Source organism: Diaphorina citri, unplaced genomic scaffold (assembly GCF_000475195.1).
Source record: "Diaphorina citri unplaced genomic scaffold, Diaci psyllid genome assembly version 1.1 scaffold863, whole genome shotgun sequence".
Taxonomy (NCBI): domain Eukaryota; kingdom Metazoa; phylum Arthropoda; class Insecta; order Hemiptera; family Psyllidae; genus Diaphorina; species Diaphorina citri.
Genome location: NW_007378295.1, coordinates 77951 through 94102, shown reverse-complemented (window position 1 = coordinate 94102; position 16152 = coordinate 77951). Strand labels below are relative to the sequence as shown.

Here is a 16152-nt window from a genome sequence, read left to right as displayed (position 1 = left end):
ATGCAACAACAAAAAATAAGTACCTATCTAATAATAGAAAAATTAATAAACAATTAAACAATAACAAAATCTTCTCTAGCTATTTCAAATTAAACATGAAAGGTACCTACGACATATTACAAAAAATTAGAATACTAAAAAAATATAAGTACCGTAAACTGAGGTGACTTTGCACCACTTTTACTCAAATTTTTGGATATCTTGTTATAACTTTGCAACCAAATAGTTTTCAGCGTTAAAAATGTCAAAATAATTAAAGGAAATATAATTAATGTGTTTTTTTTTTCTTCTTCTTCTTCTTCTTCTTCTTCTTCTTCTTCTTTTTCTTTTTTTTTCAACCTACCTAAGTAAGACCTACTTAATATTAATAAGGAAGGAAGGTAAGTACGTAGGGTAAAATTGCTAGTTGATGAGGAATAAATAAGTACCTACACTACCTACTTAGGTAGGAATAAGGGAATAAGAAGAGGAAAGTAAAGGGACTTAAGTAGGTAGGTTCTAAAAGAACCATGGCCTTCGTAAGAAGTCTAGGGCTCTTCTAGAAAAAAAAAAATAATAATAATAATAAAATACAGGGAATGTCACAAAAGATCTAACCAGGTCGCAGTGACCAAGGGCGTTTATGGCCCTACTTAATACCAATACCAAATGAGTAGGTAGGACTAAGGTTAAAGTAGTGGATAAGTAGGGGAATTGGACCAACTCTTTAGCTCCACTCACCCAGTATTTCAACTTAACGTAGGCGATTCCATTCATACAACTATATGTAATTTGTTCATTCATTCAGACTGATTTCATTCAATATAACATGACGTGTACAGAGGGTAGGCAACGAGAAAGAAATACTCCATACGAGTTCATTACCATGTCATTCAGACGGTGTGAGATGATTGAGTTAGCGCAAGAAAATTGCCATTTCAGAATTTTCAGACGTGAAAAAAATAAATTAATTATTTACTTACACCTAGATTCACATAAATTTCTATTCAGAAGGACCTATTAGGTAAGTACCTACGAAAAACGAAATTTTACTTCAAATTCTTCAAAAGTTGTGAGGTCTTGACAAACAGACAGACAGAAACTATGCATCCAAATAAAAGTCACAAATTTCACTAAAAAATAAATAATAAAATAAACAGAAACCAGAAACTGAGAAACACAAAACACTGGAATAAAGTAGGGGAGAGCTCAAGAAGAGGAAAATAAAATCCCATCCCCCTACTGTTGTCATGGGATTTTTCTCGAAAAATCTCGTCCTCAACACGCTCCCCTGTGCTAGATCCGGACAACTCGACCTGGCAAATGGATAAAAGAGGGGCAACAGATGTTTCAGAAAACACCATTTTGGTACTAGTGTCGCGCTCTGTTGGAAAATTGCAAAAACACTTGAAAAATGATCGAACACAGCCGTTCCTCATTCTGGTTGATAGGGAACAAAAATCAAATTTTGTGAAAAATAAAAATAAATTTTAATTTTCTCTTATCAGTTTATCAGAAAATTCAGATTCAGAATTTGAATTTTATCTCCTAGTGTGTGTGTGTTTCTTACAAGTCCTTTGACCAAGCAGATTTTAGATTTTGAAGTCCTCGGCCTCGCTTAATTTTGCAAACCAGAATCCATTTTCGTTACCCTTTGTCACCAAACCACCTTCTGTAAAATCTTACAGGAATTTGACAGTAATGTGCCATGAAGTGTGACCAATTGTCCATCAATTTTTTTTCATTATATAAATTTTATCAATCAACTGCTCAGATGTGCTGAAATTCCTTGTATGCTATAACCAATTGGTTTCTCTGTTACATGACATGTAAGTATGTACACAACCGTTCTTATAATTATCCATTCTGTTGGGCTTTACAAAGTGTTTAACTTTCTCTTGCAGATAAAACCATATTGGGATAATATTTGCTTACCTATATTTCATTGCCAGAGGATATACTATTTACTAAGTTTACTTTACCCTTATATTCCATTTTATTGTACATGAACCAATGTAGGTAATTCTTGTTAAAAGTCCTTCAGTTTTCTCCTTTTTATTAGAAGTGAGAGATAGGTAGGTAGGTACCCTGCTATCTACAATGTTTATGATGAGAAATCATCCTCTTTGTATTTCAGATAACCATCAAAAAATCCCAAGGATAAATTCAAAAGTAACTTGTAAACAATAATACTCAACACTACTGGAGAATGTCTTTTCTAAGAGGCTCCACCAACTATGTGTGGTGCACAACAAGTGTTTTGGGAAAAGGTGCCACAGGTGCTGTATTTCAAGGTGTTAACAAAAACAATGGAGAACCCGTAGCAGTGAAAACATTTAACCAGCTCAGTCACATGAGACCTCATGATGTGCAAATGAGAGAGTTTGAAGTGCTCAAGAAAGTGAAGCATGAGAACATTGTAAAACTGTTAGCAATTGAAGAAGAACAGGAAGGCCGTGGTAAAGTTATTGTCATGGAGTTGTGCACAGGAGGAAGTCTGTTCAATATTCTGGATGACCCAGAAAACACATATGGTCTCCAGGAAGAAGAATTCCTTCTAGTGCTTGAACATTTGACAGCAGGGATGAAACATTTACGTGACAACCGACTTGTACACAGAGATTTGAAACCTGGTAAGTAGATACCTAATTCTTGGTTACAGGTGGATTTTTTTCTGCATTGACATAAGAAAAGGTATTAGAAGAGCACAGAAAAATCCACAATTTATAAAAGATGTTTCCAAATGTGTAAAACTACAGGACTGGTAACATTACATTTTTGCCTGGGGCCCTATTATACAAGTCAAATTTATTTTATTATTACCTATTTATTTAAGTTTCCATTTATGTGTTTTGCCCATCTTTCTAGGTAACATCATGAAGTTCATCTGTGATGATGGCAGCACAATCTACAAGCTGACTGACTTTGGTGCTGCCAGAGAGCTAGAAGAAGACCAACAGTTCATGTCATTGTATGGTACTGAAGAGTATTTGCATCCTGACATGTATGAGAGGGCTGTCCTTAGAAAACCAGTGGGGAAAACTTTTGGAGCAACTGTTGACCTATGGTCTATTGGTGAGTTCCTATAAGCAATCCAATATGTATTATCAGTAGGTACCTTTGAAGTGATCCAAAAGCAGTAGGTACTGAGATATTAGACATTACTAGGTAGGTAGGTACATAGAGATTAGTAGATTAGGCAATCGGGAGGATGTGATGTTGAAAATTAGCTTACAAGTTCCCAGAAGAACTCATATTAGCGAAGAACTCATTGGTATTTTATGTCTTCTTATACATCAGGTGCATTTTTAATGTGATATGAAGGTTGTTCCGTACAAGCTATATTATTTATCTGAATCAGTTTCGGTCAAAAGTTGTCATATCATTGACACATTTTGGCTATTATGTTCAATGAAAAGTTAGTCCAAACAATAAAACAGAAAGAAAAGAAAAAATCCAAGGGTTTTGATGGGTTATTTCTTTGTGGGACACCTTTACTTTTTTATACGCAAATATATTGTAATTATTTATTTTCTACTCATAGATACTACCTACTTACTAGGTGAAAATAAAAGACAATATTATTTTACAAAAAATGTTTATATTTTCATATTATATTTTTTGTTTTGATTTCTACCTCTGTCTTTAAACACTGCAATTTCTAGCAACGTTCATTGTGAATGATATCAGATTAAAAATTCCGTCAATACTCTTGAGCCCTCGGCCTGTCCTGTCCCTTAGGATCCCTTATACCAAATCTTCTTTCGTTATAATGTGCCTTACCTACAAACAGGGTACAGGGACTTCTTATCCTGAGGGAAGAAATCATACAGAAAATAAATCTTACATATTCTTGAGAGTTATTTTACTGTTCTACTACCCTCTTCTGGGCTTTCAACTTCAAGCAACGCGTGTCCATGATAAAGTAGAAATACAGGGAATAAGAATGAGGTTGGATAATCGGCGAAACTTGCATGATTATGTTACTGTTATACAATGTACTACACTCTCAAAGGCTGTTAGACTATGGAATCATCTTCATAGAGACATAAAGGATTCACTAAGTATAGGAACACTTAAGACTTTCCTGTAAATATCTTACAAGGCTCTGGTGAAAGAAAAAATCAGGAAAGAAAAGGAATTTAATCTAGTCATAATACTGTGATTAACTTAAGTTGTCAGGAGGTACAGGGACTTCTTATCCTGAGGGAAGAAATCATACAGAAAATAAATCTTACATATTCTTGAGAGTTATTTTACTGTTCTACTACCTAACCTCTTCTGGGCTTTCAACTTCAAGCAACGCGTGTCCATGATAAAGTAGAAATACAGGAAATAAGAATGAGGTTGTATAATCGGCGAAACTTGCATGATTATGTTATTGTTATACAATATACTACACTCTCAAAGGCTGTTAGATGGAATTATCTTCAGAGACATAAAGGATTCACTAAGTATAGGAACATTCAAGACTTTCCTGTAAATATCTTACAAGGCTCACAGTGAAAGAAAAGGATTTAATCCAGTCATAATACTGTGATTTAAAAGTTGTAAGGAAATTTCGACACAAAACTTTCAAGATTTAGACACATTTTAGATTATTGTAAATGCTTATTTTTACCTGAGGATATTTCTTGAGGTTGTCTAGTAGACTTGAGACACACATTTGTAGACAATTCTTAGTAGATAGACGGCAGGAGGCTAAAATACGACGTAGGCCATCGCGAATATCAAGTGAGTAATCTTCCAGACCTAGAAATAAGGGAAGAGAGCCTGGAGTAACTTTTCGCCAAAATGTGATTGCTATCCTTAAGGAGTCTATTTTAATAACTACACTTTAGGAGTTACCCTTCAGGTAGCGCATCTGCCTTGTAAGCGGTTGGTCGCGGGTTCACTTCCCGCCCGGGGTGGATTTTATCCCGAACAGATAAGGTTCGTTCTAGGAACGGCTGGCTTTCTCCTATTTTGTTTTTCTTTCTTCTCTCGAAATTGGTAGAGAAGCTTCGTACATCGATCCGTCCCATGATGGAACGATTATGGATTGATTGTTATAATTACCTCCTAGAATGGTTTCCAGTTGATCTTCCCGCAGGGTGATATGTGAGGATATTTGACTCAGACTGTCGATAGCTCGCAGCCTCACCTCCTCTATCTCATCGTTAAACATATCCACCAGAAAGTCCAAGCACAGGACAGCAAAGTCGGGATTGTTCAGACTGAGGGCACATATAGCATCCACTGTAGCTTGACGCACCTCAAGGAATTCATCTTCCAGCCCGTGTACAAAGGCACCACAAGCTCCTGAAGACATGAGGTTGATTTGGTCTGCATCTATTACCTGGAATGTATATGACATTGGAGATTGGGATTTTTTTACTGAAATCTAAAGGCCTGAGCATTGCGAACTCTTTTTGAGCTCTTTAAAAGATTTGGCGTTAAATAGCGGCCGAACCGTACATTTCTCGAGGTCCGACCCGCGGACACTTTTGATCTTTATTAATTATGGAAGCTGTCTGCAAAATTTGAGCGACCTGTGGCTAAAGGTAAAGTCGTGAGAAGCGCTAGTTCCTTTTGAGCTTTTTACCTGTATAGCCATAAACAGTGAAACTTTGGCCCTGAATAACGGTCGAACCGTACCTTCTGGGAACAGGGCCCAAGGATACTATTGCTCTGCATAATTTATCGAATATTTGTGCCAAGTTCGATAGTTCATAAGTACTATCCAATAGTTTCCTTCCATCAACTTACCTCTTGAGGTGCATCGTCCATCCACTTCTTGCCACTAGACCATTCTCCACTAGTGACATTCTTCCAGGCCATTTCATGAGCGGAACTTTTCTTCTTCATATTGGACATCAACTTTTTGTCCAGGGTTTGATTCAGGAACTCTGGACTTACTAGAGTCATCGAACCTAGGAGATGAGAGAAATAAAGACGAATAACGCGATGAGAAAGAATATCAATGTTTCTTAGCTGAAGATGCAACTAAATTGGAACTTTAATTCAGTGGCGAATATCCAACCCCCGCAGTCGCTCAAAGTTGAAGAGGCTCTAAAAAAGATCGAGTTTCTCAGGACTGATTTCGGCCCAAGGCACTAAAAATTTTCAAAGAGATGTGACAAATTATTTAGATCAAAATGTGTCTGGGGCGGGTTTCCAGAAATGTACGGTTCGGCCGTTATTCAGAGCTAAACTTGAGATGAGGCTCTAAAAGAGTTCCCCTTTTGTAAGGACTTCAGATTTCTCTCAAACAATTTCGAGACGATAAGACCTCACTACCTTAGATGTTAAAGTTCCCTCTATCAAACCTCTGAAAAAAAAAAAAAGTTTAATGTACGAATGTTAGTCAGGGTTGCAAATTTTTGCTTTAAATTACAATCCTTGGTACCCTCCTCTAATCATAAACCAAATTGGTCCATATGGTGCCAACATAATTGTTTCATATCGTCTCTTTTTCTTGATAATAATTTGTGAGTTCCTATAAGCAATCCAATATGTATTATCAGTAGGTACCTTTGAAGTGATCCAAAAGCAGTAGGTACTGAGATAAAAAAAAAAAATCAATATAGGTACTGTGCTTTCTCAATATATGGCTGTAAAGGGACTTGAAATTATGATAAAATTTGCTGTGTAATCTGTAGTGTATTATAAGCTGTTTTTGTTGTTAATTGATTTCCAGGTGTCACCCTCTATCATGTTGCTACCGGCAATCTTCCATTCCGTCCATATGGTGGTCGAAGAAACAAAGAGACAATGTACTACATCACAACTAAAAAGGCATCAGGTGTTATTTCTGGAACACAAACAAGTGAAAATGGAGAGATTGATTGGTGCACTGACTTGCCAAACAACTGTCAACTAAGTCTGGGGCTTAAGAAGCTAGTCACTCCTATTCTGGCAGGATTACTTGAAGTGGACTCAAAGAAAATTTGGAGTTTTGAGCGTTTCTTTAGTGAGGTAATGAAAATACATATGGGATTTTGTGGGCCTCTTATCTTATGATTTCACAGATTTGTCTTGAAAAATAACTGTGCACATTGCAATTAGTGATTCTGGTCTGAGATTTTTTGTCTGGTCTGGTCTGAAGATTTTTGTAGAGATTTTGACAAAATAAGCTTTGGATTTGTGCACACTTAATTCCAAAACAGCCTTAAAAAAAAAAAGCTAGAAATCAACCTTAAAACCTTAAGTGTGATAACCACTCAGCCACAGAGATTGTTCATTTACTCTTGTGTGGAAATTGAACACCATGTCTTCATTTCTATCCATTTCCATTATCAGGTGACGAAAACCCTAAACAGAAAGTTGGTCCACCTATTCCATATCAACCGGTTGCAATGTATTCGTATCTACCTTCATCCAGATGACGCCTATGATCAGCTGCAAGACCTCATACAAGAACAAACGGATGTGACACCTAACAAGCAAATTCTCCTGTATAAAAACACACATTTCTCTCATGTGATAGAACCTGAAACTAGTGGGAAAAGTAAGTGATGGGAGGCAGACATATGTACATATACAGACGTTTAAGTACCAATGAAATTTAAAAGTCCTTGTTTAGACTGTGGGAGTAAAGGGAATTTTCAGTCTCATTCTGGCAGAATAAACAAGGTATATTCTATTCTATTTATCTGCCTTGGACGTGTAGTCGTCAAGACGCTCGCCTAACAATCGGGAAGGCATGGGTTCAATCCCAATTCCCAGCCGAGGTATGGGCTTTTATCATCAACATTGTTTGAAAATTGACCACAATAAAAGTAGAAGTCTACTGCTGGAGTTAAAGAACCCTTTTGTCCTATTTGAGCAGTTGTTGTTGTAGCAATGACAGCAGATCAGTCAACATCTCCAACAGGTTCCAGGGTTGAAATGAGATCAAGGAAGGTGGCAGCTTGCGTTGGGTTCTCCCAGAGGTCTCTTGGGGTTAGGATGGTGTGTTTAACCGGGCAATTCGATTAGTACAAATAGGCACTATTAGATGATATTTTTATTTTGTTTCAGATTTTCCCGTCATCTCACCAGAAGAACCCCTCCTCCTATTCAGTGAGGAAAACAACAATGTTACCCTCCCCTCTGACATTGACATTCCCAAGTTCCCTTCCTTTCCTAACGTGGTAATTATACCTAGTATATTGTTTAGCCCACCTCTGTGACTGAGTGGTCAAGAGTACTGACTCTTAACCTGGAGGTACTGGGTTCGAATCCCGGCCAGGGCGGAAATTTTCTGACCAATGTAGAAGGACAGGATAGGAGAAAGCCAGCCTTTCCTGGAACGAACCTTATCTGTTCGAACGAACAGATAATTCAGGATTAAGTCGGTCCCGGGTGAGAATCGAACTCGTGACCTAGAGCTTACAAGGCAGGCTACCCTCCAAGCTATCTAGACTGGCTTTAAACTTTTAATTTATCTGATTTAGACGTTTTTTCTTGCGTGAGTGACCTGACATTCCAGAGTTAAACTGCAACTCTCGCTAAGCAAGGGGGATTTCAATTCCTATGAAATGATGTGTCATGTTCTTGATTGGTTTTCTTTTCAGGTGTCTGTAGAGAACGACGCTACCCTTGCCAAGCAAGCTTGCAGCACCGGACATGTGTGCAAGCGTCGTATTGAGAAGCTAAGCAAGTCCTCTTGTCTGACCCATTATAGTGTGGGCGTGTTCATTACGGTGCTCAATCAACAACTGTCCGAGATCTCAGCTAAGATACATCATCTGAAACAAGTGACGGGGGCAGTACAGAGTCTGGTGGATCATATCAGTCGCTCCTACAATAGTATATTCAGTCTGATGGAGGACAAGTCGAACAATGCCAACGATTTCAAGGTAAGATTCGTATAAGCTTAACCCAACTTTCAGGGCTGTTTGCCCATACATCTGAGGTAAGACAGTGGAGCCAGATAACCAGCGTAGACCGGCTTCAAAAATGCTTTTCCGACCTGCTCTTTCGAGAGATCGTTGTGTGTACACGACATTTGGACAAATCTCACTCCTTTAGACCTGAAGTTTGCGAAAAAATGGCGTAATCCAACGATGTGTTGAAAGACCAGGTTGGAAGACATTTTGTAGTAACTGTACTGCAAGTGTGTTTGGAACTTAAACTAGGTATAGTGAAGGATGAATGGACTTCTAAGGAAGAGAGAAAAGTGACTACTAAAACCCTTCTCTCTATTCACAGGATGAAATCGATTCCCTGCGCACGAATCAGTTGAACAGTCTCTCGCTCAATGTCGAACAACTCTACCAGCGCTGTGTTCTAGACAAGACCCTGTCTAAAGAATGGACCAATGCAACTCGGCCCATCATATGTCCAGGCAAAGTGAAAGTGCCTGCCCGGGCTAAAACCTTAACGGAGAGGCTGAGGGACTCATGGCAGCATTTGCTACGAGATCGCGCCACTCGCACGCTCAGCTATAATGATGAACAGTTCCATGTATTGGAGAGAATCAAGGTAATAATAGTGCTTATTTATACTACTCGCATAGGACTGTAGGCTACTACTATTACTGTGGTCAAATTCTTAAATTATATTGAAAGGGCAAGGTAAACCTAGACCCTTGACAAATTGGAGTGTGTCGAAGAAATGTGAGGCGTTCCAATCCACTCGAGACCGAGAGGATAAAATAAGTTAACTCAAATTGTAGGCCATTAGGAGTTGATTTCAGTTGCCTACCTGAGTGTTAGGTTGTGGTGGAGATGTCAGATCACATAGTTGTAGTAATGGCAGTAGACATCTAGCAACGGTACCCGGTTTGGTCTCTTCCAGCTGATTCAAATCCTTCATCATAGTCGCTATGAATCCTTCTGGTTGAATAGATTTGTCCTTGAGAAATCTGAAACATCAAATGATTGGATTTACGGAACGTTCCGGGTTCGATTTCCAAGATCGGAAGAAAAAAAAGCTCTCCTATTTTGAATGCGAATATTTAACGGGTTACTATCTGGTGTTCTCTTGTTGACCAAGCAAATAGGACATGTTATCACCAATCTGACGAGGACATACTACGACACAGAACACATCAGTCTAATGTAGCAGTTGTTCTATTGTTTTACTTTTTCCATTGGTATGGTGGTACCTTTATCAAGGAGTTGTAGGGATTCGGGGGTTTAAAATCCCCTTTGGACGACCAGAGTCAAATATCTAGGGGCTTTCCATTTTCCAAGTGTGTTTAGTTATTTACCTATAGATAATTTGGAAAGTGATCTGAGAACTAAAAACGGGATATATAAAAAAAAAAACTTTGCCTTCATCGGGGACCGAACCCCTTACCTGCTCATAAGCTCCACTTGCTGCAGTAAATGCTGACAGAAGGTTCGTGCAGACTGGTTGGTAGCCCGCACCACATACACCAACTGAAGGGCCAACGTCTTCACCTTGAACTGTTTGATCAAAGCCAAGTCCACATCGGTAAGTCCCACGAGGGCAAGGTAAACCTAGACCCTTGACAAATTGGAGTGTGTCGAAGAAATGTGAGGCGTTCCAATCCACTCGAGACCGAGAGGATAAATAAGTTAACTCAAATTGTAGGCCATTAGGAGTTGATTTCAGTTGCCTACCTGAGTGTTAGGTTGTGGTGGAGATGTCAGATCACATAGTTGTAGTAATGGCAGTAGACATCTAGCAACGGTACCCGGTTTGGTCTCTTCCAGCTGATTCAAATCCTTCATCATAGTCGCTATGAATCCTTCTGGTTGAATAGATTTGTCCTTGAGGAATCTGAAATATCAGATGGTTGGTTTTAGGGAGCACTTGCGACATTAATGCACTGCAGAAGGTCCCAGGTTCGATTTCCAAGGTGGGAAGAGAAAAATTGCTCTTTTATTGTGATTGCAAATATTTTAACGGGGTACTTTACTTTCTGGAGTTCTCTTGTTGACCCAGCAAATGGGATGTGTGATGTGTCTCTTATCGCTCATCTGGTGAGGGACCGTAGTACGACACAAACCACATGTGTCTAACTTGTTTCATTGTTTTCCTTTTCCATGTGGTGACATAGGCATGGTGGTACCTTTTTCGTTGTGTTGCAAGGATTGGGGGGTTTAAAATCTCCCTTTGAACGACCAGAGTCAAATATCTGGGCCCCTTTCCATGTTCCAAGTGTATTTCGTTCTTTACAGACAATTTGGGAAGTGATCTACGAACTAAAACGGGATTAAAAAAAAAGAAAAAAAAAAAGCTTTGCCTTCATCGGGGACCGAACCCCTTACCTGCTCATAAGTTCCACTTGCTGCAGGAAATGCTGACAGAAGGTTCGTGCAGACTGGTTAGTAGCCCGCACCACATACACCAACTGAAGGGCCAACGTCTTCACTTTGAACTGTTTGATCAAAGCCAAGTCCACATCGGTAAGTCCCACAAATAGGTACTCCAGTTTCAGAGTGTTCTGTAGAAGTTGGACTATGTTTTGCTCAAAAGTCAAGATCTGAAATACATACGGACGAGTATTAAGGATTTGAGTTTGATTAAGAATGAGTTCAATCAGTTCTTGGAGAATAACAGTCACCTAGTGGATGATATTAAACTGCTCAGTGATCAGTCTAGTAGTGACACCTAGTGGGAGAATAAGGAACTATAACGAGGCTGTGACAGGAATCCCATGTGGATTTGAACTCCATAGGAACACATATCAGAATTCAGGGACTGGTTCCGCTTGAAAATTTTTTTTTTTTTTTTTTTTTTTTTTTTTTTTAAGCCAAACCAAGTGGGTAATATTTTTTGCAGCCAAGTTTAAATCATCACTTAAGCAAAATTGTTCACAAAAACACTCACCAAATGCGGCATAGTATCTCTCAGATAGCTATAATGTCTGATGGTTTTCTCTTCAAACAAAGGCAGCATAGTGGAGCAGTGTTGAGCTGCATTGAATATCAATATGAGGACACTAATATAGGCAGGATCGTCCACACTTTTTTCTGCCGTGTCGAAGAATGGATGAATAGCCAGCAGCGTGTGCACGAGGGGTAACGTTAGGGAGGGGTGAGAGGCTCCCATCTTCTGGAGACAATGGTACAGGGATCAAAAGTCAAGATCTGAAATACATACGGACGAGTATTAAGGATTTGAGTTTGATTAAGAATGAGTTCAATCAGTTCTTGGAGAATAATAGTCACTTGGTTGATGATATCAAACTGCTCAGCGAACAGTCTAGTAGTGACACCTAGTGGGAGAATAAGGAACTATAACGAGGCTGTGACAGGAATCCCATGTGGATTTGAACTCCATAGGGACACATATCAGAATTCAGGGACTCGTTCCGCTTGTTCCTCTTGTATACGATATATGTGTGCATAGATAGGTACATATTTTATTTCAGTTAAAATTACGATTATTTTTACTTGAGAAAGATAATGGTAATTTTGACCTTAAAGCATTTACATGACATTAGACATTACTAGGTAGGTAGGTACATAGAGATTAGTAGATTAGGCAATCGGGAGGATGTGATGTTGAAAATTAGCTTACAAGTTCTCAAAAGAACTCATATTAGCGAAGAACTCATTGGTATTTTATTTCTTCTTATACATCAGGTGCATTTTTAATGTGATATGAAGGTTGTTCCGTACAAGCTATATTATTTATCTGAATCAGTTTCGGTCAAAAGTTGTCATATCATTGACACATTTTGGCTATTATGTTCAATGAAAAGTTAGTCCAAACAATAAAACAGAAAGAAAAGAAAAAATCCAAGGGTTTTGATGGGTTATTTCTTTGTGGGACACCTTTACTTTTTTGTACGCAAATATATTGTAATTATTTATTTTTTACTCATAGATACTACCTACTTACTAGGTGAAAATAAAAGACAGTATTATTTTACAAAAATATTTATATTTTCATATTATATTTTTTGTTTTGATTTCTACCTCTGTCTTTAAACACTGCAATTTCTAGCAATGTTCATTGTGAATGATATCAGATTAAAAATTCCGTCAATACTCTTGAGCCCTCGGCCTGTCCTGTCCCTTAGGATCCCTTATACCAAATTCTTCTTTCGTTATGATGTGCCTTATTACCTACAAACAAATTCATAGGTACTTGATTGAAGACTCCGTTTGTGAAGGTCCATTGCCATTCTAACTATTGGATTGTATGGAAAACGAGTACTACTACTCAAGTAGTTACACATGGTTTTCGATATAATCCAATAGCTCCATAGGTATTACCGCACCTCTCAACAGAACAGAATGTGGATACTTACTATGAAATCCGTCGAGTGCGAAATTCTGGAATAGGAAATCAATCATACGATCATAAAACTCCAACAACAGATGGCAGGAGACTACAGGGTCTTTTCAAATGCCTCTCTTGACAGGCTTGGGCTGGATGTTGATCTTCACAGGCTTGCAAAGGTCAATGATACAGGGTTGTATCGACGTCTGTAGAGAATGGGACAGGGGGCCTTCGTTCTGTGAGAGGTCCAGTACGAGGCTAAGTTCTACGTGGGACGCTTCTGTCCATACTTGAGCCGAGATGAGGGCTGTGGTCACCAAACGGTGCGTGGCGCCATCTGACGAATAAAACGGGAAAGTGATAAAATTAGAATAACTGTAAAGGGGAAGAAAGATCCTAATTGGGGTCATTCTACTTAAACGAGGGTCTGAATGGGGTTGGGAAGATTCGTAGTAGCCTAACCCATCCTTTAGGGCTGTTCGCCCCCACACCTAAGTCTCGGAGTGGGCTTTTTGTGAATGGAGTTAGGCATGGGGTTGGGAAAGCCAACGCACAATTACCCTAATGGTCATCCATCCTGATACCAACCAAGCGTAACGTTGCTTAACTTCAGTGGTCAAGTGGGAACTGATGTATTCTACGTTGCTATCAACACTGGCTTAACAGTTACGCACCGATCAATTTAGGATAAAGTTCACCTCTGGCGGGAATTGAACCCACGACCTAGCGCTTACAAGACACGCGCTACACTACAAACAAACTAGGCTGGTCGATAAATACTTGTCGAAGAGGTTGGATCGTCCCGAAAGGTTTTATCGTCCCGAAAGCGAAGAGAGAAGAAAGACAGGATAGGTGAAAGCCAGTCGTTCCGAGAACGAACCATATCCGTTCAGGATAAAATCCGTCCCGGGCGGGAATCGAACCCGACGTACAAATATAAACTCAATTATTGTTCCACGAGACAGAATAAGTATTACTTACCGTCGTAGTTCTGAGGTTTCAAATGAGACGCCTGAGGTATAATCAGATGGGTTTGCTGGTCAGGATATTTGACTCGTATCCTCAGGCAGGCTGTGTTACTCAGGTGATAGATATCAGCACATGGCAGCATTTGCTACGAGATCGCGCCACTCGCACGCTCAGCTATAATGATGAACAGTTCCATGTATTGGAGAGAATCAAGGTAATAATAGTGCTTATTTATACTACTCGCATAGGACTGTAGGCTACTACTATTACTGTGGTCAAATTCTTAAATTATATTGAAGATAAAAAATTCCATACCTCGGCTGGGATTGAACCCACGCCCTCCTGTTTACCAGGCGAGCGCCTTGACCACTACACCACCGAGGCAGGTACAGGTAAGACCCCCTGCCAGCCTTGTTAGCCTGAATGGAACGCTGTGGACTGCGTAGTGCGGTATTTCCCTCACTCCCTGTTCAGCATGGTACAGTATTGATTCGGGAGCAGACGTTTCCCATTCTCCTGCCATCGCATCGTAACAGCGAGACCACGTGTCTAGAAACCAGTTCACACCTCTCCAGTAATCCCGTACAATACCTGCCTTATTGGAGTTTGCCAAACCGAAGGGGTACAATTTGAGTCAATATTTCATTCGTTAACAAACAAAATTAATCATGGATCAATAAGGATTTGAACTCGCATCCTTTTACTGATCAGGCTGACGGCCTATGCCACTGAGGCAAGTTTAACTCCCATTTAACACAGGTCACATTTCCCTTCATTTTGTTTTCAGATCGGAGAGACCGGCAAACGTATCAAATGTCTGCTGGATGATGACACCTATCCCCACGTACTTCAACTCTCAGACTGTCTGGCCGATTGGTACAAGATGGCTCAGACCATCTATCTCCAGTCCAACTTCCTCAGCAAAGACATGCAAACGTTCGCCCACAGTCTGGCAGAATTCCAAACCAAAGTCATCGATGAAGATGTCAAGTTTCACGAAAACCTGATGAACCTGAGCAAGATCAAGTTTACCAATCATCTCAACTCGAATGTGAACAAACTGAATAACTGTCTCCGAATCAAAAGTCAAGATCTGAAATACATACGGACGAGTATTAAGGATTTGAGTTTGATTAAGAATGAGTTCAATCAGTTCTTGGAGAATAATAGTCACTTGGTTGATGATATCAAACTGCTCAGCGAACAGTCTAGTAGTGACACCTAGTGGGAGAATAAGGAACTATAACGAGGCTGTGACAGGAATCCCATGTGGATTTGAACTCCATAGGGACACATATCAGAATTCAGGGACTCGTTCCGCTTGTTCCTCTTGTATACGATATATGTGTGCATAGATAGGTACATATTTTATTTCAGTTAAAATTACGATTATTTTTACTTGAGAAAGATAATGGTAATTTTGACCTTAAAGCATTTACATGACATTAGACATTACTAGGTAGGTAGGTACATAGAGATTAGTAGATTAGGCAATCGGGAGGATGTGATGTTGAAAATTAGCTTACAAGTTCCCAGAAGAACTCATATTAGCGAAGAACTCATTGGTATTTTATGTCTTCTTATACATCAGGTGCATTTTTAATGTGATATGAAGGTTGTTCCGTACAAGCTATATTATTTATCTGAATCAGTTTCGGTCAAAAGTTGTCATATCATTGACACATTTTGGCTATTATGTTCAATGAAAAGTTAGTCCAAACAATAAAACAGAAAGAAAAGAAAAAATCCAAGGGTTTTGATGGGTTATTTCTTTGTGGGACACCTTTACTTTTTTGTACGCAAATATATTGTAATTATTTATTTTTTACTCATAGATACTACCTACTTACTAGGTGAAAATAAAAGACAGTATTATTTTACAAAAATATTTATATTTTCATATTATATTTTTTGTTTTGATTTCTACCTCTGTCTTTAAACACTGCAATTTCTAGCAATGTTCATTGTGAATGATATCAGATTAAAAATTCCGTCAATACTCTTGAGCCCTCGGCCTGTCCTGTCCCTTAGGATCCC

The 16152-nt window shown here is 39.0% G+C and overlaps 1 protein-coding gene and 2 long non-coding RNA genes across 4 annotated transcripts; 1 reads left to right on the top strand and 2 right to left on the bottom strand.

Moving 5' to 3' along the window:
• Positions 1–1487: 1487 nt before the first annotated feature.
• LOC103512606 (serine/threonine-protein kinase TBK1) lies at positions 1488–16009 on the top strand. Of its 2 annotated transcripts, XM_008477381.3 has the most exons (10): positions 1488–1808; positions 2117–2612; positions 2848–3054; positions 6659–6936; positions 7261–7468; positions 7981–8093; positions 8517–8801; positions 9154–9344; positions 14248–14329; positions 14903–16009. In XM_008477381.3, exons 2-10 carry the CDS (start codon positions 2189–2191, stop codon positions 15338–15340), a joined length of 2226 nt encoding a protein of 741 aa, XP_008475603.1. In that variant the 5' UTR covers positions 1488–1808; positions 2117–2188; the 3' UTR covers positions 15341–16009. The 2 variants fall into 2 exon arrangements, with proteins under 2 accessions (XP_008475603.1, XP_017300962.1); XM_017445473.2 differs by lacking the exon at positions 14248–14329 and having other exon boundaries at positions 9154–9426.
• Positions 9653–10390, bottom strand: LOC113468819. The gene is made up of 2 exons (XR_003392436.1): positions 10246–10390; positions 9653–9808 (listed from the first exon to the last, which is right to left on the bottom strand). It is a non-coding gene; the product is annotated as an uncharacterized LOC113468819 (long non-coding RNA).
• On the bottom strand, positions 12785–14246 carry LOC113468818. The gene is made up of 2 exons (XR_003392435.1): positions 14128–14246; positions 12785–13483 (listed from the first exon to the last, which is right to left on the bottom strand). It is a non-coding gene; the product is annotated as an uncharacterized LOC113468818 (long non-coding RNA).
• Positions 16010–16152: the final 143 nt, after the last annotated feature.